This window comes from Micrasema longulum, unplaced genomic scaffold (genome assembly GCF_059751315.1).
Source record: "Micrasema longulum isolate JH-2025_06_02 unplaced genomic scaffold, ASM5975131v1 h1tg001328l, whole genome shotgun sequence".
NCBI classification, from domain to species: Eukaryota; Metazoa; Arthropoda; class Insecta; order Trichoptera; family Brachycentridae; genus Micrasema; species Micrasema longulum.
In genome coordinates this window covers 165,585-190,948 of record NW_028278515.1, presented here as the reverse complement: position 1 = coordinate 190,948, position 25,364 = coordinate 165,585, and the positions used below count along the sequence as shown (strand labels likewise).

Below are 25,364 nucleotides of genomic sequence, written 5' to 3'. Positions count from 1 at the left end.
CAATTGTTTGACGGACTCAACTTGTACGTGTTTGTAGGTTAACAAACTGACGTAGTGTCAAATTCATACGCTACGTACTGTTCGGAGGCGCCATCTCTTAGTGAAACCGGAAAAGACTTATGCATACACCTGGTATGTAAGTATACAATTTTAGATTGGAGAAAAGTCAAAAATTATTATTGTTTTTTCTATTCTCTCTTCCTTACTCCTGCCTTCTAACTCTCTTTTTTCATACATCCTAAATATCAGTCAATATTGCATTATAAAATAAAACAACTTTATTATTTTGAATCATTTATTTATATTATAAGTTAAAACATAAGTGCAAACATAACTATTATTGAATTTAAACATTATTATTTACAATATAAACAAGAATTGAATAAGAAAATGGTGTTAAGAACACTTATCTTGCTCACTTCTTACTAAATATAACTAAACAAATCAATATTATTTGTTTAGTCATATTTTGTACAATTAACATTCTTTCATAGAACATTTTGGCACATGAAAAATTATTATGTTGCATTCAACCTCAAGTTTTATATTACCGGGTGGCATGTAAAATATCACATGAATTAATCAAATTAAATTAACTTACCAGAAAATATGCCAATTGAGATAATTAAATTAATTCCTGGAAACAATTTGTTTCGATAAAATCACTCAGCTAAATAGTTTGCTAACCCTACTGTAGTTGGTTTCTCTCTTTGATTGTAAAATCACAAACCAAATGAATGTTGAATATTTTAGACAAGTATGCTTCCAAAACGTTAAAATATTAAAATAGTTATATTTATGGGTTGTTAACACATACAAATTCATTAATTAAAATAGAACTCGACAAAGTGTTGTCATAAATACCTACATACATAATATATGTATGTATAGACAACAATAATAACTCTATTAGACCACATAGTCCTTTATAAGACGAATATTGAATTTGAGATACGCGATTTTGAGAATTTGAGATAGATGAGAAACGAACTTCTCTCTTTACTAGAAAATATTAGCAATAATTTTGGCTTTGAAATCTACAAGGAAAAGACCAAAATGATAATTGGCCGATGAAATAAAAATAGACTGTAAATAACTCAAATTGGGAATTGCGAGGTTGTTAATGGATATATTTATCTGGGCTCAACGATAGTAAACACAGGTGGGTGTGTTGCTGAAATCGAGAGATGAAATGCTATGGCTCGCTCTGCGATGAAGAAACTAAACAAATACTAATTAGCAACACGAAGGTTGCCTTTTATATTTTGAGATTTGGCAACACCGGTGCCTGCTATCTGGGAACTGGCACTTCTATCGTAGACTTTGATATTTTAGAAGCTATATTTATTAGGAAAGTTTTTTTTATGGTCGCTATTTTCAATTGTTATTGTTATTTCAAAATTTGATATCAGTGCAAAAATGGAATTAAAATGTGAACATTTTCGTGTGATTATTTTCTTCGTTTCTTCTTTCGTATAAACTTTCGACGTGGATTAACTCAACAGTGCATTGATGAACTGAATTCAACCTTTGACGATGAAGCACCATCAAAGACCGGTATTTATCGATGGTATAAGGAATTCAATTGTGGCCGCGGTTCGCTCAATGACAAATTTCATGAAGGTCGTCCAAAATCGGTTGTTCCGAAAAACATTGATGCTGTGCATCAACTGAGAATGGAAGATCGTCATTTGACTTACCCTGAGATTCAGGCATCCTTGGGCATTAGCGGGACCAGCATACTTTCAATATTATATGAACATGTGACGAATCTTCGATATATTAATTCATATGAAACGAAACAGCAGTCAACGGTATGGGTGTTTCAAGATGAGCGAAATCCAACAAAAGTTGTTTGCGGACGAAGCACTTCAAAACAAATGGTCGCCTATTTTTTTACAAAAACTGTCGCAACCGTACCTTTAGTGCAACGTAAAACGGTCAATTCTGAATGGTAAACAACCATTTGATTGCCAGAAGTCTGCACAGAAACAATAAAAACCAACTGTTGAATAAAGATCATTCTCCACCTCGACAATGCGAAACAATTGGATATTTAACCGGTCGAAAATTCAAATTAATGAGTCATCCGCCATTTGGTCCTGATTTGGCACCCAATAACTTCTTTTTATTCCCGAACATCAAAAATAAATTGCGAGATTAACATTTTTCGGTGCCTGAAGAAGCGTTTGATGCATTCAAAATGCATGTTTCAGAGGTACCTCAGTCTGAGTGGCAAAAGTGCTTCGAAAATTGGTTCAAACGGATGCAAAAGTGTATTAATCATCGTGGAGAATATTTCAAAAAACAAAACAGCCATTTTTGATAATAAATTTTTGTTTTTTTTTACTTTAATCCCTAAATATAAAAGGCAACCCTCGTTACCACAAAGTCTACAAAAATAAAGATGGCCAAAACCCATTTTTTTCTATATTCATGTACGCCACAGAAACATGGACCCTAAAAGAGAACGAGGAAAGATAGACGCCTTTGAAATGCTGCGGATACCATGGAAAGCCCATAGGATTAATATCTCTATAATCCGAGAGCTGGGTATTGAACAGCGTCTTTCTTCCACGGTACAAATCCGTGTTCTCGGATACTTCAGCCACGTTAAGAGACAATATGGAAAAAATTGTGGTACAAAGACAAGTAGAGGAAACTTAATCTCGAGGAAGAAGTCTTACCAGATGGACAGACTCTGTGACAGAAACGACTGGCGTCTCTCTTCAGGAGGCCTTCAGAAACACTGAAGATAGAAGCGGATGGAGGCAGATCATAATGACGTGCTTTCCTCCTGCCAACGTGACCATGGCTGCTCTGCCAAGAGCAAACAACTGAGAAGAAGTCCTTTACAACTTGTAATTTTGATGAAATCATTTATTTTAATTATCGTAATTGAGATAACCTTCGATTGAATACATAATTGATCTAACATACAGCTGAAAGATGGAATGACTTTTACAATTTAATGTTATTATGAAAAACTTTCCTTACGATAGTAGTGTTGCAAACTCACAGATCAGGGGTACAAGGTTCCCGATTTTCTAGCAGTTAATTATGACTTTTTAGAAAATGGCCTCAAAATTGAAATATTTCAAATGAAAATACCACATCAGATAGGCCAATACGCTGTAAGCACGCTAGAGGTATCATGAAAATATTGGCGCGTACAGGTGAAGCTGGCTAAAATCAGGGGTAAAATTGAAACTAGTATATAATGGCTTATCTATGTATTTAATTTTGTCGCATTGACAGCACTAGCAATCACAACTGTATCCACGAACAAATGAATTATAATTTAAACATGACTAAATAACTTTAATATTCACTAAATAAAATTATTACTCTGTGGGTTTTGTAAATTTTAAGTAAAATGGATATCAAAATAATGAAATCACAGAACATAAATAAATTTGTATTTTGTAACAGAATAAATGCTTATTTTTAGAATTAACATATATAATGGTTTTCATAATAAACATAATTATAAATTATCTCAAAATATGATAGAAAAAGTATATCATTTTACCTAAAGGTATTTTTTAAATGCATAACATCTGAAATGATAATTTTATTATGTTTATAATTATTACTGAATAAATATTAGTAATTACTCAGACTATAAATAAATTTTAAAATCAATAAGTATGTTGAAGCAGAAACCGTGCTGCACATTTCAAAATCAGATTCTATTCAGATGATACATCACATATTAATAAATAATTGTTTAGTTTTTTTATTTACCATACAAAATATGAAGGCTTATTATTAAAACACGTGTGATTAAATAAAATATAAAAATAATGTAAATATTCAATGATATATTTGTTGTTTTGACAAATTAACATAAAGAACAATTAAAATCAATCACTTTTACACAGTATATCAATATTTTTTTCACAAAAACCTTATTTAACAGCAATAAAGTGCCTAGTTTCTTCCGAAACATAGGTAGGTACTATATTTATATTTAGTGAGCGTCTTGAAGTCGATGAATTTAAAAAATATATTTAATTTTCCAAAGCTTTGTAGACTGGAAACCCTTTATGATTGACAGATATTTCAAGAGGTGATTAATATGGTGAAAAAATTTCAACAGCTCTTTTAATTCACAAAAATATAAGTGAAAGCACTCCCTCCACACACCCAAAACTGTTTGAACCTTTTTAGGTTTTAAGAGAGTGAGTTTTTGGGAGAAAAATTAGTTGCTGTAGTTGAGTTAAAAATTAAAGAAATTTTTCTTGGAAATATTTACACCAATCATCTATAGAAGACGTCGCCATGTCAGTTTTATGAATAAATTAAATGGAAGATTTTTGACAACCGACGCCATACAATGTACGTACATACTCCTTTATGCATAAATAGTACAGCCATACTCGCTTGGAGGTTAAAGACCGTGGGTCTTCCTCTCCGTTTCCCTCAGACTTGGAAACGGAGACCCATCGCAGATGGAAAGGACAGCATAAATCTAAATGAAGACAAAAATCAGCAGATGGAATCAATGGAGAAACATGTACATCCAAAATTAGCCAGAATAGTGAATGCTACACAGTTTGTTAAGCAATGAATTAAACTAGTTAATGACAGGTCGTAATCCCTTTAAATACCTAGACTTCCATATTATATTTTCAAAAAGGTTCTCCACCTCTGTTTAAATTAATATCAGTTGACTATTAATTTCCTTTGAGTCATAAAAAGACAGCAAAGATAACATATCTACTTAATCATATAATTTTGTGCTTATCAAATTCAATGTAAAAAATGTGATTTGATAATATCTATGAAAAAGCTAAGTTATTTTAAGTCTGCTCTGTAATATACTTGTACTTTATCATCATTAATCACTAGAGATAACTTGATTAAAGCCAACAATGTTTTGAGTATGTCCAAACGTTTGCGAAAGAAGGAAATATCCAATGGAATGACCGTTTTTGCGGGAATTCAAAATTACAATTTAAAAATCTTTTTTATGCAACTAATAATTAGTAAGAAATTATTTTTTATTGAACAGTATTTCATAGACCTTTATTACTTCAAAAATGTTTTTAAAAAAGTGATATTTCTCTATTGGAGTCGATGTCTGTTTTTAGTTTTTATGTCCGCCATTGAAGAGAAGGTTAGTTCACATACTGCAGGTAGGATGCGGCGAATGACACTAATAACTTTAAAGCTTCTGTTTTCTTCATCTAGAAAATGTTAATCTTATGCAAATTAAATTCCAATTTAAGCATGCCGTATGAAAATTCAAGATCTCGCTACTGCTTCTTTCTACCTTGCACTAGATTTCTCGATTAATAATAATATAAAGAAAATAAAATATGCCATTGTTGAAATCACCGGTATACGAGTAATATAGTAAAATAAAGGTTCTGGGGGTGCCTAATTTTGTTTTACTCGTAAACGGGTCGCATATTCAAAGAGGTTGAAAAACACTGCTTTACACAATGAATATGGAGGGTACAGGATATAAAGGGTGGATGTCAATTTTTATGTATTTAAAACTAATAATGCCATCTGACGGTAATTCACATGATCTACATTTCTGTTTAATTAAATTTGACATTAAGGCTGTACTTTCCAAGATACCTGAACAAAAATGCATAGAGGATAAAGGATGGATGTCACTTAAATACTGGAAATAAAGCGATAATTTAATATGAATGAAAACCATTTGATTATATAAAATGGTATAGGCTACTAAAACATTACACAGGTTCTTTTATATTTATAAGTTTATTAAACTGCTTCTTTAAACTTTTTGAATGAATTTGATTTAATGAACATGATGTATAATTATATCCTTCATAAAAGCTATTTTGGGCCCAAAATGGAACTGAAAGTTGATATTATGATGCGTAGTGTGGGTCAAGAAATAAAATATATTCATTTTTATTCATCATAATTAACCTGTCCAGGATTATAGCCGTACATAGTCGCCAAACAAAACTTTCCTCAAAGAAGTATCGACATACATGTATGTCCGCGCTTATAACTAAAGCCCAGTGACATTTATTTCTAAAATGGCACTTGTACTGCCATCTGTGGTTGTATTTTTGAACCCTAAAACCACACTTAGGATTAATGTTCTGTTTTACCGACAACATTTTGCTACAAAGATATAAAATTATAAAAAGTAAAAAAAATATATAAAAAACACTCCCCAGATACAGTTTTGTCCGCGGAAACTCGCTCCCGGACAGGTTAATAATGCTTTAAATGCAAAGAACTAGAAAAAAAAACCTCATGGCTGGTAGCATTATTTATTTTTACAATTTTTTCATGTTTCACCATATTTGAGAGCGGTCTTTTCTGCGGGTAAAGTTTGCCTGAGTTATCTCAGGTGTGGGGGAATTTTCACACAAGATAGCTGCCCGAGTATGCTCGGCAGTTATTACAATGAAGATCGACTTTCAACTATGTCCTATAGAAGTAACACATTTTGTGCGCTGTATGTGTACAGTACGGATAGTAAAAATCTTATTAAACAATTTGCACAAACTGTTTTCCTCAACCAGAGGGAAGAAATATAAACATTTGGAGAAAAAAATATAGAATATTAAAAAATATGTATGTAAAAAAATAAAACACTCTTAGAATGGTTGTCTTATTAGGTACATCACGTGGAAGAGTTTGATCGAAGCTTAACTTTATTTACTATGAATTTTCTAAACAATTACGCAATACTTGTTGGAATACATCCCACACTGTAAGTAAAAGTCTATAATATACAGAAAGTGCGGGTAAGCCACAAGATGGTGGCCACCGATGTAATGCCCAGGCAAAGTGTGAATTATAGAATACATATTCAGAGGTAGACGTAATTGGAATTATTAACTAATCATATATTTATTATCGTGTTCAAAGAAAGTTAGTCGGAATTTATCAGTTTGTATAAATACTATGTTAAGTGTTATAAAACGACAACAACAAACTGACATTTCCAAAAGGGTAAATATAGTAGATGAAATCGCGCCGATCTATATAGTATTCATACAGGCACACTAGTATGCACTTCGAGACTATTCAGCACATTTGCAGGTTCTAGTCGTCACTTGTTCGAGTCCAGTGGGGAGACAACTGAGGGAATAGGCCACCGAATGGGGAGTCTTTAAAGAGAGAAACACCAGCGAGGTTGGGTAGTAGGAAGGGAAACTGCCCTCGGGAGAAGTCTATTAGTCGGCCTCTTCCAGCCGGTGGAAGAACTGTCATTGCGGTGTATCGTGCGGCCCGCCCCAGCGGTCGAACTCGATGCCCGAGTCGGGGCTGAGCCCCACACTCGGGGGGCGGGGGGCTCGCACGAGTCCCGCGCTGCCTGGCGTGCGCCTGTCGAAGCCCGAGTCGGGCGGCCCGCGGCCTTCCACCGAGTCCTGGCGCTTTGACATTCCTCCCGTGCTGCCTACTCCGATCTCCTCAAGAACCTGAACAGAGAATAAATCCACTACAGCGTGTCCGTCATTCGCTTCTTCAGTCTTAATAACAAATATATTTGGAATACAATACAATAGAAACAATATATTATCTATCTGCTATAGGAAAATGAAAATAATTTACAAAATTTGTTTTGAAACACTCGAAAGTTATATAAAATAATAAAAGTACTTTAAATACATATATTTCCCATAACATACAAAATTATCAATCCACCCAATTTTTTCTTTAGCCTCTATGTACATGTATATATGAAACAGCGAGTATAATTAAAATATTGTCTTAAATAATAAAAAAATAATTAAAAAATTAAAAGTTGTTTTTTATTTTATTTATTTAAGAATAATCACAAAGTTAGTGCTTCAAATATAAATTTTATAAAAAAATAAAGATTGTCTACTTGGGTGATACAACACAATATTACATCATTCAATCAATAAGTTCGTAGGATGACTAATAAAACAACAAACTCTTAGGCAAAATTAGACTTTATTCATCAACACAGTCTCCTTCAAGAGTGATACATTCACTTCAACACATTTCTTTGTCATTTTTGTAGAACGATTTATCTTTGACCTCTCAGTTTCGGCAATCACTTCTTCTTGGTTAGAGTCAAATCTCTTTCCCTGGACCATCTTTTTGAGGTCTGCGAACAGCCAATAGTTGTTGGGGACCAAATCTGGAGAATACAGCGATTCGAAGTTCAACTCATGCAATTTAGCCATTGTCACCATCGACTTGTGACACGGTACATTGTCTTGGTGAAAGAGGACTTTTTTCTTCTTCATTTGGAGTCATTTTTCCACAATTTCTTCTATCGAACGCACCAATAATGCCATATAATATTCGCTATTGATAGTTCTTCCGTAATCAATGATTAAATACCGTACGCATCCCAAAATACGGAGGCCAAAACCTTACCACTTGATATTTGAGATCTGCCGTCCACTCAGTTGAATGTCGATTTAACTCCGGAGTGTAGTGATGGATCCATGTTTCATCCATTGCCAATTGGCGTATTTATATTGCGCTGAAACAGCTCCAAACACCGCTCTGAATTGTCAACGCGTTGTATTTGATCAACTGTAAGCAAACGCGGTACGCACTTCTCATAGACAAATGTTGACACTGCCGTCTGATATCTTCAAGGTGTCATCAATCTCACGGAACTTCAATTTATGGTCAGCCATTTGTGCACTTTTTTATGTTTTCTGGAACAACTGCCGAATCTAGGCGACCAGAGTGTTCAAAAACAACAAACCACTTCTCTACTATTTGTCTTGATGGAGGAGAGTCCAAATAACTTTTGTCAAGCCATTTCTTTGCTTGAATGCTATTTTTTCCCGCTAAAAAGCAATGCTTTGTCAACACATGAAATTCAGTTTTTTCCATTGTTTTTAAAATTACAAAAGTAGCGTCACTAAAACCACTATAACGTGTGAACCCTCAGATTGTAATAAAATTTTGACACATTATTTGTAGGTGCTTCCTAAAAATCATATGGATTTGTCAATAGTGACCCCAACTATGTCATTCTACAAACTTATTGAATGATGTTACAACATAATACAACATGCTAAAAAGGTTTTGATATATTTTAAAATAATTCAACTTATATAAAAAGATCATACACAGGATAATTAACTTTAAATAAACCACGTTCTGAACTGAATCAGAGATTCAGTAGAATATAGGCAAAAGGAAAGGAATTAGTTAATAAACGAGGGAGGGTCAAAAGATATCTTTTTTTTTGTTCTAAAATTTATTTACAGAAAAATAGGAGTTCACTATTAACATCTACACAAACGCGCTTATGGATAAATTAAATGAATCAGAATATGGTTGCAATATATTGGTAATGAATGTATAAATAATATAAGCTACGTGGATATGGTTTTCCTTTATGGCTAATACAGGTGTCCTTTAAACCCTGTCACATCCGAAACCACAATGATTAGTATGGGCAAGAAGACACATTAGCATATTTAAAGAAATATTTCATGGCCGCGCGGTTGACAGTGTATCAGACTCCCCCCTCTTAGTTTTTCCCCTGCAGAAGTAAGCAACCAGTTGTTTAAATTGATACTTTATTTTTGTAAATTTTATTCGTTCTAAAAAATTATTTTAATGTGCCGATATGTCTTCTTGCTCAAACTGATCATTGTGGTTTCAGATGTGACAGGGTTTAAAGAACACCCTGTATATATTTATATAATTTAGAGCACTCCGTAAACTTCTCTGTATCAGTGAGGGGTAAAAAAAATAATGATAAAAAATCAGAGATTACGATTTTCTCAAAGAAAAACTACTGAGATTTTGTTCCTTCTGCTTATTTAGAGTTTGTCTCTCAAATTTAAATACCTACCTGGACCATATCTTTACACCTGACCTGAAAGATGACTTAGGTATTGAGCGACAGAGACGAGCAATCTCTGTTTGTGCAAATATGATTGCAAGGAAGTTTTCCATGTGTTCACCTCAGGTGAGACAACAACTGTTTGTGACATATTGCAGACGCCCATACACTTGCGGACTGTGATGCCTGGAATGTGGAGTAAATGAATACTGCATCTTGCGCTTCCCCCCTTCCTTTCGCGAAAACCGTATTGATTCAAAAAATACTACCACCACACCATTTCTCTATAGGGGTAGGCAAAGGGTTTAACACTATACATATATATATATATATATATATATACATAACAGGCATATGACAACCTCGGCGGCCTCCGTAGTGGAGTGGTCAAGACGCTTGACTCACGCACGGAAGGTTCCGGGTTCGATTCCCGGTGAGAACACAAAAATTACACTGTGATTTTTCTCAAACCTGGGTATTCTGTGAAGTAATTCACCACTGTTATTGGGCCTCCTGGCCTGTTGTGGTGCAAAAAAAATAATCAAATCAAATATTATGACGAAAGTAAATAATTTGACTCTCCCTTGTAGATTCTACATTTGAAAACAGTGTGGATAAACTAAATTAATAATGAGACAGAAATGAAAATAAAGACGGGAATAGCAGATAATATTTTATACAAATAATATAAGAAAGTAAAAATACAAAAAGGAACTTGATAATAAAACAGAAGAAAAGTTGAATAAACAAAGTTTTGAATGGAAAAATTGGGAACATATAACCAAACTTCCACATGCAATTATCGTGAATGCTAAAAAAGCTCGAACTGACTATCACATTTGAAACACGCTTAATGCTTAGGAAGTCTGAATATAAATGATTTTCCCAGTGCTTAAATATAAGTATTGTGCAGAAGAGGCCAAAAAAACACATACCAACCTGGCTCAGGCTGCGTGAAACGGTATCCAGGCCAAGGTCCCTCTCAAAGCAGTGCAGTTGGCGCATGAAGTGGAAGTTGGGTGCCACGTCCGCCTTGCGCGAACGCACAAGCATGAAGGCGTCGTTCAGGCTCAGGCGGTGACGCTGCATTAAGTAGGCTACCGTCACCGTCACGGAGCGGCTAATCCCAGCCACGCAGTGCACGAGCACGCCTCGGTTGGAAGACACACCTTCCTCTGTGGATTAGACATACTGCTAAGTGAAAACTGCTCTATTGTTCGCAGTTTAAGCTGGGTTCACAGCGCGGCGGTGGGAATAATCCACTATCCGGCGGTAATCCACAATACAATGTCTCAGTCCAGTGATAATAGGTTCGATACTGGGACAGGACAATGTGTCCCGTACTTGTGCGAACCCTATTTTAAAGAGGAGCAGATCAGATTAGGTGGGACTATCAGAGTGAGTTTGATTTACCATTCATAGGAAACATTTTGTGGCCTCAATTATAATGAGAAAGAGATTTAACAATAATGCTAATTGAAGTTTAATGACTATACCAAGGGTTTGTTTCTTACCAATAAACTGAATTGCCTGAGGAAAATATGTAGCGAGATTTTGGTTCCAGTGATCCGCTATGGGAATCTTCAAATAATTCATATCTCCATCAGCTGATTCAAAAACATTGGGAAGATCCGGGGTCACATTTAACACATACTGAAAACAATAAGAATATCTCATTGTAACATAACATGAATAATAGAAATGCCTTTGACAACTAAAAATCCTGGTGCACGGAAGATAATAAACTATCTGAAATATGGAATAATTCAGATTTTGTTAAACAATCTAAAAAAGAAAAAGAGACCGCTGTCAAAATAAATACACTGGTATCCAAAAAAGTGGTTCTGGCCCTTACAGAATAAATTGAAAAGGTATTATTGTTGGACAAATGATAGCACGATTATATTTACGATTATCTTAAAAAGTGCTCCAAAAGCTCCTATTTGTAATAATTTATATCACCTTGAAGTTAAAAAAATAATTCTCAGTGTTATTACTCAATGCTGAAGTGTTATTATTATGTATAACTCATACAGCACCATTTCCAAATATCTCGAATGCGTTGTACAACAGTGATAGTGTGCAGAATTAAAATGGAATTTATGAAAAACCATACTTATTACATGCTAAGAATGTATTGGAATGATTTAGGGTCAGATATTAGAAACATCACTTCGCATCATTCCAAAAGAAGCAATATAACTGATGTTTAAACTGTCAATTCGGAGAGTTGGGGAAATACAGTAATTGAAATCTCGAATTGAAATGTTTAAAATCCCATGGAAACAAATGCAGGAATTTGCGTAAAAACTGTGTACATTTCTTTTCTGTCATGCTCCATGCGCCTGTTACTGTTATAAAGACATTTTATTGAAAAACCCTTCATCCTAATAAAATGGGTTAAATAGGTAATATTCTGAATGCATTGAAACCACTTCAAAGTAATTAAATTTTCACTGTTATTCAATCAAACTTTGGGAATAATTCAAAATGCTAGTCACCTATCTCCATAGAATATGTATTGAGACGGCTGGCGACTACGCGCTGAAATAATTGCATCAATTCGGAGAAATACTTTGAGCTGGACGCACGTCAGTTTGAATTGTGATTTTTTTTTAAATATATATGTCAGGATGTGGGATTTAAGGTCCGAGTCATAAGCTAGAGGGCAGTGGCGAGCGGTGATTTTTTTAAATAGATAATCTGCAAAAAAATTTCATTAATTTGTACCTGCACATAGGTACATATGAGTAATATGTAAATGGCTATTTTTCTGTGGTTCTGTGAACATCATCTCTCTGCTTCAGCTGTTGACAACAGAAGATTATTATCAATAATCTATCAAATCAACTCCAACTGCAATTATTATCTTCGCGATATCTGTAGCTATATTTTACACTATTTTAATATGACAATTTTTCATTATGATTGAAATGTCAACTTGAAGCACTGTGCCGATTCCTTCTACTAATGAATAATGCCAAAAGGGGTCAAGTCGAGCCTACACGCCCTATGTATGTCAACTGTATAATATTAAAGAAAAATAGGCCTTAAGGAATCATGTTCGAAATACTATTTTCAAACAGATAACCTTCTTATAATATCTGAAATCTGCAAGCTTAGTTAAGAAGGAAATAACACCAACTGGGTTTTAAGAATTTAAATACAGTATACATATGAAGAAATAAGCTATGTAATCTGCTAGTTTCTTCGTTCACTGGGAATGGGCTGGGCGCCGATATTTATATTTATTTTTATCTATTTTCCCATAAATGCAACTATTATAATCGATACTGAAATAAAATGATAAGCTGCACAAAATCGATTATATGGACAATTTGCCCCTGCTAGATGACCCACTAGTTTGTGTCTTAGGCCTTAAGTGATTTTTTGACACAGTTCGACAGTTGCGATGGAAGAGTATTCTAAGCTATAGGGGCCTGTAACCCTAATTTAGTGCTTACTTTAATGTTGTGGCGCGCGAGGCCTTCACAGTCCTCGCTGTTGGTGGAGTTCCCCAAGTAGAGGTTGGGAAGGATCTCTACAGGGAAGTCCTGGTGGTGGGGGTGGTGGTGGGAGTGGTGATACTGCAGCACTCCCCCGTCCTCACACTCCGACGACGACCCGGATGAGGCATGCTCCTCCGAGTACAACCTGCTGGATATCCTCAAGGACCTGGGAAACCAATTTCTTCAGTTATTTGCTAATTAAAGTAATGTACTAGTTTCCAGCAACTACCTAGCCGTAATATTGAATGCTTGAAATAATAATATATTTATATTGGGTGTCTAAAACCTACTTGAATTTTGAATTTCAAATAATTTTCTTTGTGGCAATGATGGAAAGCGGATATTTTGCTGTTGTCATCAGCAAAGTTTGAGGTTAAGCCATGGAGCGTTTTTCAGTCGAACAACGCACAGAAATTGTGAAAATTCACTACCAAAATGGTGCTAACTTTACAGCAATGGTTTGAAAATGTCACACATTTTTCCGTCATCATTATGTACCGTCTCGAGTCGCTGTGGAGAATTTAATTAATAAATTTGAAACTGTTGGCTCCATTCAGGATGTTAAAGCAGGTGGCCGTCCTCGGACGGGTTGATTGCTTGAAAACATTGCGGCAGTTAGAGAAAGTGTACAACTCCCATCCACCTCCGTTCATCGTCGTTGTCGACAATTAAGCGTCTCCAGAAGCTCTTTGCAATGAATTTTGACTAAAGACCTGCCACAAGCACACTTACAAGATTCAATTAACACAACATCTAAAGCCACCAGACCATGCGCAGCGCCGAACATTAGTCAATTGGATAATGGAGCATCAACAAGTCAATTGTGATTTAAAACACAAAAAAAAAACATTTTTAGCGATGAGGCGCATTTCCAATTTGATGGGTACGTCAATAAACAGACATGTCGAATTTAGGGGACCGAAAACCCACAAGTGATCCATCCACCGCGTGTGACCGTGTAGTGTGGATTTTGGACTAGCGGAAACATTGGCCCGTAGTTTTTTGATAATGCAGCCGGCAATGCAGTCACCGTCAATGGTCTTCGTTATCATGACATGTTAAGTAACTTTTTGTGGACTGCGTAGGATGAAATTGATATTAATGACATTTGGTTTCAACAATATGGTGCAACCTACGACCTGCGAAAAAAACAATACAGTTATTGCAGACGAAATTTCCAGGACGAGTTATCTCACGGCGGAGAGAAGCTAACCGGCCACCAAGATCGTGTGGATCTGACGCCTCTGCCCTTTTTTTTCTGGGGGTTTCTGAAGGGAAAAGCGTATGAAAATAATCCACAGACAATTCTGGAGCTCAAAATGGAAATTCGACGAGTTATTGACGTAATTCATCCACAATTGTCAAAATGTGATTGAAAATTTTGTGGAAAGGGTGAACGTTTGTCAACAAAGCCAAGGCGAGCATTTGTCGAATGTGGTGTTCCACACACGTAACCTCCGTGTCCATATTTTACATTGAAAAGAAAACACCCTCAAAATTCAATTGCAGTATGTGTTCAAAAAAAAAAAAATTCAAGTAGGTTTTGGGACACCTGACATACTGGTTGAATATTTAGGAAAATAGGATACCTCAATTATTATTTTTGAGGGGTATTTTATTGTCGGCCACGTTGTGTAGTAGTCAGCGCATTTGCCTACCATGCAAGAGGTCTTAGGTTTGATTCCCGATATGGTTACATGGAATATTTATTTAAAAATATGTTTTTACACCAGAATATTTCAAAGTCCCTGGACTGGTATCTGAAGCATAAGACTGAGCATCTTACCTTCGTGTATCAAAAATGATCAAGATACGCTGCGATTGGAGTACCAATGCAGTGACCTATTCACCATTAGGTACAGAAAGGGAATGATGATTTTAGACTGGCGTCTACACGTGGTTGTGGGCATGGTTTCCGGTTGGTTGATGTAATTTTTGTACCCCTGTCTTGTATGTTGAAGTTGACGCGCCGTCCAGCAAACCGTATTTGGCCGATATCATATTCCATTAATAATGTGATCAAATAACTCTTATAAAATTTTAAAATAATTATATCTCTATTTTAATTTAAAGTTCGAGCTCCCTTGATGTAAAACCCTTAAATATACGTTTAAAAAAAGTCAAATCGATAAAAAAAAAAACAATATTAGGGAAATATCACGTATTTTTTAAACATTTTTAAAGTAATGAAGGTCTATGAAATACTGTTCAGTAAAAAAAAAGGTAATTATTAGTTGCATAAAAAATATTTTTAAATTGTAATTTTGAATTCCCGCAAAAACGGTCATTCCATTGGCCACGCCCCTATAGAGTCACGATTCATATTTATTTGTTCCTGACCATTTAAATTTGTTTTGTACATTGGACTACCAAGGCCAAACATATCGCGTTTTTCTAGCGACGTATTTTTTTTTTCAAACAAATCATCACGCCGTTTCCCCGTAGGGGTAGGCAGAGAGGATAGAAATTTCTAAATATTTTAGTTCGTTCAAATGCTGATATCTGGAGGACATTTCTTGAGATATGTTATCTATGATTTCATAAAATAGGTATGCGTTTAAAAAAACTATTTCGTTTGTACCTTTCGTCGTTTAAAACCACTAAATTCAATCCCCACTAATTTTTTGGACATAAAAAATATATAATCAAACTTTTTTTTTAAATTACATAACAATTTATTAAACACATTTTTTTTTCACACAATGGGTTCCATCAACAATTCTCATTTGAAAAATTTTATATAATATATCACTTGGAGAAAAAAAATCAGAATAAGTTTTTGAATAAAAAATACATTCTAGTCTATTTCATTTATTAACGTATCCTTCTGCTATCGAAATTGTATCGGCAGACCATTTTTCATTTTTATTTATCATTAATCTAAAACAATTTAAAATGTCGGACCGATATTCGTCGATCATATTAATTGTTCGCGAATTATATGTCCAACGAGTGTGCGCTGATGCCGGAATACGTCTTTTTAAAACTTCGTTCAGAAAAGATGTCCGTTTTGTAGATGCATTAAAAAATGAAGCTAATCGCTTCGCGTGCCCAAAAAACGCTTTGATTTCGCTAATATTTTCAGCAGATCGTGATAAAAAAAGATTGAATGTGTGCGCGTTGCATGAAACAAACTGAGCATTCGGACAAACTAATTATATTTTTGATTAAACCCCATTTGAATCTGAAGCCAGGAACCGAAGCTCCGTCATAACTTTGACGTACGATTTTATTGCGCAATTTAAACTGATATATTGTTTTCATAAGGTGATCGCAGGAGAGCGTTGGCCGATATGTCTTTAACTCTAAACTAACATTCGTAAAACTCATAAATCTTTCGTGTACTTCATTTTCAAAAGAATATCTAAAAATAATTGTTAATTGTTCTTTTTTGCTGACATCCGGAGTCTCGTCTATCATAACACCTATAAATAGGGCTTTATTAATTTCAAACTCTATGCGTGATTTGAAGACAAAAGCTATTGAAGAAATCAAATCGTTTTGAATTCTACTAGATGTCCCTGTAAATAATCCTGCCGGTTCATTTAAATGTGTCAATAGGCTTAAACATTCTAAATAATTGTCTCGATTATCAGAATCTTTAGATTCATCGTGACCGCGAAACGCGAGTTCTTGCCTTCCTAAAAAGCTCGTTGCATCGGTCAATCGTCGTAAAATTTGGCGATTTCGGTTCACCTTTTCATTTTGCTTATTAATCTATAATGCGCGATGTGAATACAACTACTTTTCCATACGAGATTTACCTATGAAAGATAATTTTAAAATACTCATAATATGTTTCTCCGTTTCGTTGTAGAATTACTTAAATTACGCAAATCCTAGTTTCGGTTGCAAATAAAATACACTACCAGCAAAAAAGTTAATTTATTTTGCAAGAAGCTATTATCTATTCAAAGTTATCATATAAACGCGGATGGAAATGCCTTGCAAATTTACGGTTGACAGTTGTAATTTTAATCAATTGTTTAGAGCGACCAATCAAAACGATTTCATTCTTTTCACTAAATGGTAAACGACTAAACGGAATTTTTCAATTTAAAACGACATCTGTAACACAACAAATTGATGCAATCAAGGCGGCCATAATATTTCAAAAATCAATTGCCCGTTACCATCCTATTTATGAAAAAAAACTCTGAACAATTATTATTAACTCGCACAATATTATAGCTTATAACACGCGCTTTTATCTCTAAACATTTTTTCGCATATTGCTATCCTACTCGTAAAACATAGTTACGACCTTAGAGTATATACATCTCTATTCTCTAAGGTTACGACATTATTATTATTGACTCCTCCAACATGTGCAGTAGGTTTGCAGACTCTCGCATTCCAACGCGACATCCCCTCAGCCACCCGCGCTTACCTCATGCCCCGCAAGACCCCTAAATTTGTCATCCCTCATTAATTTTGACTTTTATAAGGCAGATTCCGAGCTCCAGAAGTCAGAGTAATCCGGGTCGTCTTCTAACCTTTCTGCTTACCTATCTTCTTGGTACTTTTTGGTAAAGACACCTACCTGCTCAGGGCTCTCCTAGCGAACCAGCTTGCTTTCCTTATCTGGAACTCTCATCCCGTACGGTGATATTAGACTGTCAACCATTGCTAACCTAAAAGCTTGCCTTATTAATTTGATTAATCCAGATCATAGTAATTGATCCCGAGTACCTACCCAGCGAAGTTCGAATGCTGGCTGTCAGGCCCTTTCGCTAACTTTTGAATACGGTGCGAGGCATTCGTTACTAGGAAGAGCTAGTCGGCTGTCCGAAACACCACGTGTTTTGGCCACCCGGAGCCATAAATCAACCCCGTGTGTTGAACAATAACTCCATCGCCTCTCAATCTGTAAAGTTAGTGCTTGTCAACCCGTGTAACCAACGATATTGCATTTATTTGAAAGATAACCAGACGTGTTATAAGCTATATTTTTTAATATTTCGACACACACACAAAAGTTAGAAAATAACGGTACCTCAATGATAATATCCAAATATTCTTATAAAGATTGCATAAACATCAACGCTCCGCGGCACCTTCAACAGTCAACATCGGAATGAACGAAATAAGAATTCTATATTTTTCTTATATACCAACTTGTAAAAACAATTATACCACGAATTCATTCATTAGACGTACCTGTAGAAATTTTAATGGACTCAGTATTGATGTACACATTTTTAACTGCAAGTTGCATTTGTACACAAAATTTCTTCATGGAGTAGATGATTTGGGATAGTTGCTGAATGTGAGTGGTTTTTGCTATGTATTTGTGCCGCATGTAATGTATATGTTTGTGTATGTTTTATATGTGCGTATATTGCAATGGCTCGGGTTGTGCATTCGGTATTTTTATTTATAACCAATGATAACCTCCATGAAAAACGCAAATGTTAACAATTATTCTTTTCTTATTTATTTACTTTTTTGTCACATTTAGTGTTTAAATCTTTTGCATAATTTATGAAAACTTAATTGGTCTTTTTATGTTAGAAAATCGTTGTTTTTAATACTTTTTATGTATGGCTGTATATTTTCTGAATTAAATAAAATAAATAAAAAAATAAAGATACGAATAATAGCCGCATGATGGCGGAGAGCGCTACAGTCGGGTCACGTGTCAAGTAATGTCGATTGGGCGCTTCGTCGCGATGTTAAAGAAACACAAGCAATTAGACAAACACACTTTCCCGGATGGATGGATATACATATGACTTAAACCTAGCAACAGCAAAGCATTGCCGGATTCAGCTAGTATTAGATAAGTTGTGAAATTGGGCAGCAAATACCTAATCCGTCTTCAGTCTCCACTTACCTCAGGCCCATAAGGGGTAGGTGGGAGGGGGGGCGGTCGGCGGAGGCCTCGCTGCACCACTCGGGATAGGACTGCCGAAATTCCTCGAAATCACCTGAAATAAATACAAACATCATCATCATCATCACCATCAGATTATTTACTCGAATTGTTGACTCTTGTGTTAAGAAGTGGGAATCTCTCGAGGATGCACAATTTTTATGCTTCTTCTGTTACCAGTGGGTGAAGTGGCCACTTAAACCAGCCATTGACACGTCATAAGCCCTGTGAATGCCTAAATTTCCTTATTTCCTTTTAAAAAATAATTTCCCTCTCCATTCCTCCTCCCTGTAACATTCACCATTCTGCCCATGTTTGAACTTCCACATTTCCTCAACTCTTCAAAGAACTTCAACTTCAACTCATGGAAGAGTTGAGGAAATGTGGAAGTTCAAACATGGTCAGAATGGTGAATATTATACAGTGTGTAAAGTGGCCACATAAACTAGCTAACGGCAGGTCATAAGCCCTGTAAATGTCTAGACTTCCATATTCCCTTCTCAAAAATGTTTTCCCTCTCTGTTGAAATAAATTTAAAGATTAAAAACAAAGTTGTTCTCATTTATTTTATTAGTATGAATAGCCAAAGTTAGTGCTTCAAAAAATATAAGATTTCATTTATTTTCGTGAAACAGTTTAAGGTGTTTCGGGAGGCTAACAGTTTTAAAACAGCAGTTACATTTTTTTACCACCTCTCATATATACATCGCTTCCTGCATACCGAATATACCAATGCTCTGTGAAAGCCGTTGGTCTCAAAAAGATTATCGTTACATTCAAGGAAAATTATGAAAATTATTAATTATAATTCCACATCGTTATGGTGCTTGAAAAACTATCAGCAGACGGTAACAATGCAACGAGAAAAGCTGCTTTTCAAATTCATTGCCCTGCTACAAAATCAGAATTCATCGTTACGAAAATATTCGGCACTCCCGCAACCTACAACCGGTGGTAAACGTTCTTCAGTCAAGAAGTGTGGACTCACATCAACGTGCAAATCACAGGTATCATGAGAAAACGACGAGAAAACGCGCGTGCAGAAAGTGAAAGTGTTAAAGCAGAGGTTAACACAGTCGCCGAGCATCTTGGAACGGATTTCAACTTCGTGCGAATCTACCAGCACAAAAAACTGGAAGTTTTTTTTACTATTCCAAAACTTAAAAATTTTTACACTCAAACTATTACAGTTCAAAAAATGAAATGTATCCTCAGGCGTTGCGTAGGTGAAATAATTCAGCCAGATAAATGTCGCCCGCATCAATTAAGGTTTCAGCTCTTTTACTTCACAAAAGTCAGCACATGAAAGAGTAGAGAAAATGCGGATGTTAAACATGGACAGAATAGAAAATGTTACTCGGTGTAAAGTGGCCACGTAAACCAGCCGATGAGAGGTTATTAAGTCTTGTAAACTTCCATATTCCCTTGTTGAAAAACTTTTTCCCTCTCCGTTGCTATAAATTTATTTTAACAATTTATTTGCAATTTCCGAAAGCCGCGAAAAAACGCGAAAAATTGTCGGATGGATTGTAATATTGTAATACTTAATTAATTTTTCTGTTTAGATGATAAATTTACAGATTGACTTAAATTTACTTACTAAGATTAATATATTATTGATTAATAATGAAACTAAATTAAATATATCTAAAAATCTACATAACACACAAATTAATTATCACCATCCCTTATACAAATAGAATTTCGCTCAAAAAGTGGAGATGCTTCCAGCTTCCCCGAGACTTTCTGGCACATCATTTTTTTTAAACATTTATATTTAAAAATAATTCAAAACAACATTTACTATAGTAAAGGTTGTTTTGAGTTTATAGTAAAGGTTATTTTGAGTTCCAGCCAGTCTCGCCTTAAGAAGCCTGAAATCACCTCCGCTTCCTTATTGTATAGTATACTTTTGGGGGTGGTTTGATTGTGTGTGAAACGGTCTAGAAATCAATTCGGAATCGTGCGGTTTCGTCGTGACCTTTCGCTTGTTCTCCATTCATCAATGGTATATTATACCCGCCCGAGTAGTAGTCGCGCTCCCCGCCGCGCCGCCGCCCCGCCGCGCTGCCGCGCCGCCGAGCGCCTTGAACCCTCGCCGCGCCGCGTGGGCGCGCTGTGAATGGGCCGCCGCGGGTCGATAGCGGCGCGCGTGCGTTCGCCTACGCCGCGCCGACACCGCCGCACAGTGGTCGGGAGATCGAATCTGGCAAGAAATCGCCTGTGCTTGCAAGAAACGAGACTTTTCGTAAGAATTCTCAGCTTTTTTTTACCTAACGCGAAGCTGATATTAAGGCCAATTTATTTTGAGTGCTCGGTTGTTAGTTTAGTATTTTTTTTATTTAAAAAAAAAAAAAAACTATTTATAAATAATATTTGAGTAAATAATATATTTATGACCATTTCCTAAAATTCAAATTATAAAAATATAATTATTTACTAACATAAAATGTTTTAAATAATAAGAATAAAACATTATTGATTAGGTGCGAAGGTTTTCACGCTCACAATCTTCAATCTTCGGGGAAACTTCCGGTCAGTTCCTTCAGTTTCCCTGAAGATGGCTACTGCAATGGAAGCCGAAACGTCGGAACAAATCCAACACACGGTATCACCCAAAAAACAAACATATTGAAAACATTATCGTTTCGTAATGTAACAGGACTAGTGAGCCAATCGTTGAACAAAATTCTCCTAGAAATTGAGTAGTCTCAAAGGATAATAAGCAATACTAACCACGGTGGCGCATGGTGGCAGCTGTTTTTTATGTTTTTTTTTAAATCTTAACACTTTACTTTGTACAATAATATAAAATAAAAGGTGTACCTCGCAGAGAAAAAACCGCAGGTCGACGCAAACTTTGTGTACAATTCTTTTTTAATCATTTACCGTATTTAATTATTGTAAAATTGATTGATAAATAACGAATTATGAACAACATAATATGTTATTTAATAATATTTTTTTAAAAAATATATTGTAAAGCACATTATTTTTATTATTAATCTTTGTTTATAATGGAAAAAAAAATATACCTCCAATTGACGTATCTATGTGAAAATTTAGAACTTTAAAAAAAAAATGATAAAGAGGCGTTGTAAACTCTAGTAAGCGAACGTGACTAAAACAACACAGAAAAGGCAACTTTTATACCGCCCCTACGGATAAATAGTGTTGTTAAAAATTGTTCGAAATTATTTTCTGAAAGTCGAAACATTTGTAAATACATGTATGACTTAAAATTAAAAAATATTTTGAAAATTTATGGACGCAGAGTCCGATTTGACATTCCAACCACTGTGCGCCGGCGCCGCTGGCTCGCGGTACCTACCCGACTCTGTGTTATTGTTGCTACTGATGCGAATACCGATTTGTTTACATAATACCCAACTCCTACGTAACTAGAAATTTGCAAAGAGAGTTGAAATAAATTAATTATCTATGAATATCCAAATAACTTTGCTAATTCAAGCGTTTGGAGAATCGCGATAATACGAGTAGCTGCTACAGGGCAGGGGTGGCATCGTAACCACGTGGATTAATAAATTTTAATGCTTTTTTATTGAAATATTTTTGATTATTATCTTTTATATAAATCTAGATATATCTTTTATTATTTTTTTAGCTAGTTTCTTTCTTTGGCTTTAGTACTAAATTATTTTTATTAAATGGCTATTTGTATGTAGCACATAACATGCTGTGAACTATTAAGGGTGATGGGTATATTAATATTATACGCAATCTATGTATGTTCTGTTATCGTTTCATATTAAAATATAGGTATGAACCAGAGGCGGTTCCTTGGTATGTGCATAAGTGCAGTGCACTGCCAAGTAAAAATATGTGCAAACAAATGAGTAATTTTATTGATAGTAAAAATATGTTATAGGTAGCTACAAAAAAACAGGGATTCGTTGCAACATTATACTCGTAAACATCATAATATTCAATACTAGCGCCAAAAGATCTAGCGAGATTGACTCTAGCGGACGATTTTCACATCTTGTCTACGCATGCGCAATCGTCCCTGTGCATGTTCTGTTTTGCACAATTCTTTACCCTGAATTTGTAGATAATATGTAATTTCTCCTAAGATCGTCATTTGAGGGAGATAGACAACGCTTCATAGTGGTGAATCGTGCGTTAGAGGGAGAAGATAATATACATACTCCGGGCATTGCCAACGCATGCGCATATTTGAAGTTTAAAGTGCGTTTACAATGTCACTTTGAACATGCGTAATGACATGATATTAGTACGAATTTGGTTGATTTAGTATCCTATAACGTGCGAATAATGTTAGGCGAATTTAGCGTTTTTAGTTCCGATGCGCGGGCTGTCATTTGTCATACTATTGCCCGTTTATCACGTCAGACCTGTCATATTGTTATAATATTATTGAACTTAATATACAAGTTACAAGTTGACAAAATGTAAAGAAATGCACTGCCAATGTTTTCGGTCAGGAGCCGCCAGTGGTATGAACACAAAATGAACCCAAAAATTCCAAGAGCGCAGCACATTGCCAATTTCCCGGCACCGGAAATGAGCCACCGAAAACGTCGGGGCCGCGAAACGAATACCAAAACTGAAAAGGGCTGAAAACCTCTTTTTACGCGGTTTCGAATTAACCCTGGACTAGTGTTTTCGATTCGATGGCTGCTCTCAGGCAAAAATGCCAAATGAGCAAATCAATCGAAGATAAGTCCGCCTCATTGTGAATTGGTCGGCGCGTTCGCCTACCGTTCCCGGATTCGATTTCATTGTTTGCTTAGACTGCAATATTTCGTGGTCCTGGACAAATACCTGAAGCGTAGGACTGATCACAATACCTTCGTGCGACTGATGATCGAAATACGCTGCATCTGGTTTACCAATGCAGTGCCCCTTTTCACTGGGTGCGGAAATGGCAATGACGAAAAGTGCAAAGTTATAAGACACATATTTTATCGTAAAAATATTTTACATAACACTATTAATCTTAGAAAATATGGTTTATTTGCAGTATGCATTTATTGTTTTTATTTTTTTTAAAGAATGTATCTATCTGCTCCTTCCCCATGCTAATCCAACACCTCAAACCTACTTTAAACTGTACCAGTGATTTAACGTTTTGTAGTTCCTCGGTTAGAAGATTGAAGGATCTTGGACCAACGTGTAAGAAGTGCCTCTGTGCGAACTTAGTTCTGTATCCTGAAACTGACAGTACACTATCAGATCTATTACTAAACAATTCCGTATTCAAGTAAACATATTTCAGGCACTGAAATAAATATAATTTTCTCAAACTAAAATAAAACAATCCATTCGAAGCTGTGATACTCGGTGCTTCTTATGCCCGTATAAGACTCGAGGTCTTCTGATCTTGTATGAAGTGAGGTGAGGACAGTAACACGTGCATTCCTCACCTCGAGTTTTGTCGCCGGATACGAGCATTACTATTCCGAAATACAACGTTTGGTTTACTAGAATGGACATTTTACTTCCGATCGGTAACTATTACTAACCAAATAACTGGGTCCACCCTTTCGGAACCTACTGCATTTAACGATCAGTACCTACACTCTTATTCACTATTCCATACCCGTATCTAGAGCACTTGATACTTGCAGTTCCTATAAAGGGTGTTCTTTAAACCCTGTCACATCCGAAACCACGATGATCAGTATGAGCAAGAAGACATATTGGCACATTTAAATAAATTTTTAGAACGAATAAAATTTACAAAAAAAAACAGATGGTTGCTTACTTCTGCAGGAGAGAAACGAGGAGGGAAAGGGGGGAGTCTGATACACAGCCAACAGCGCGGTCGCGCCCCTCTCGCTTCTCCCCTACAGAAGTAAGCAACCATTTGTTTTTTCGAATATATATATTTTTTAATTTCTTCGTTCTAAATATTTTTTTATGTGCTAATATGTCTTCTTGCCCATACTGATCATTATGCTTTCGGATGTGACGGGGTTTAAAGAACACCCTGTATAGTTGTATTTACTTTACTCGCCAGTACATTTGTTTCATTATTGGATGAAAACATCTAAGCTAGAATGTTGGGTCTCTATATATTTATTTTAAAAATATATATATATTTCATTTACAATTCGTCAAAAAAGATTTTTGAAAAATTTTCATTGTCTTTATACTGTAGGTACACCAAATATTAAAAAACAGAGTGATTAAGAAATAACAAAAA

General features: G+C 35.4%; 1 protein-coding gene across 2 annotated transcripts in view; it reads right to left on the bottom strand.

The window, feature by feature from the left end:
- Positions 1-277: 277 nt before the first annotated feature.
- Positions 278-25,364, bottom strand: part of LOC148275868 (dual specificity protein phosphatase Mpk3-like) — a 66,307-nt gene continuing 41,220 nt past the window's right edge. The window contains exons 2-6 of one of the 2 annotated variants that reach the window (XM_088235102.1): positions 19,136-19,229; positions 13,255-13,465; positions 11,305-11,443; positions 10,730-10,965; positions 278-7,424 (exon numbers count right to left, since the gene is read on the bottom strand). In XM_088235102.1, coding sequence (XP_088091228.1) covers positions 7,212-7,424; positions 10,730-10,965; positions 11,305-11,443; positions 13,255-13,465; positions 19,136-19,229 — 893 coding nt within the window. In that variant the 3' untranslated portion in view covers positions 278-7,211. Of the gene's footprint in view, positions 7,425-10,725; positions 10,966-11,304; positions 11,444-13,254; positions 13,466-19,135; positions 19,230-25,364 lie in introns of both variants that reach the window. The other variant, XM_088235103.1, reaches the window with a different exon arrangement.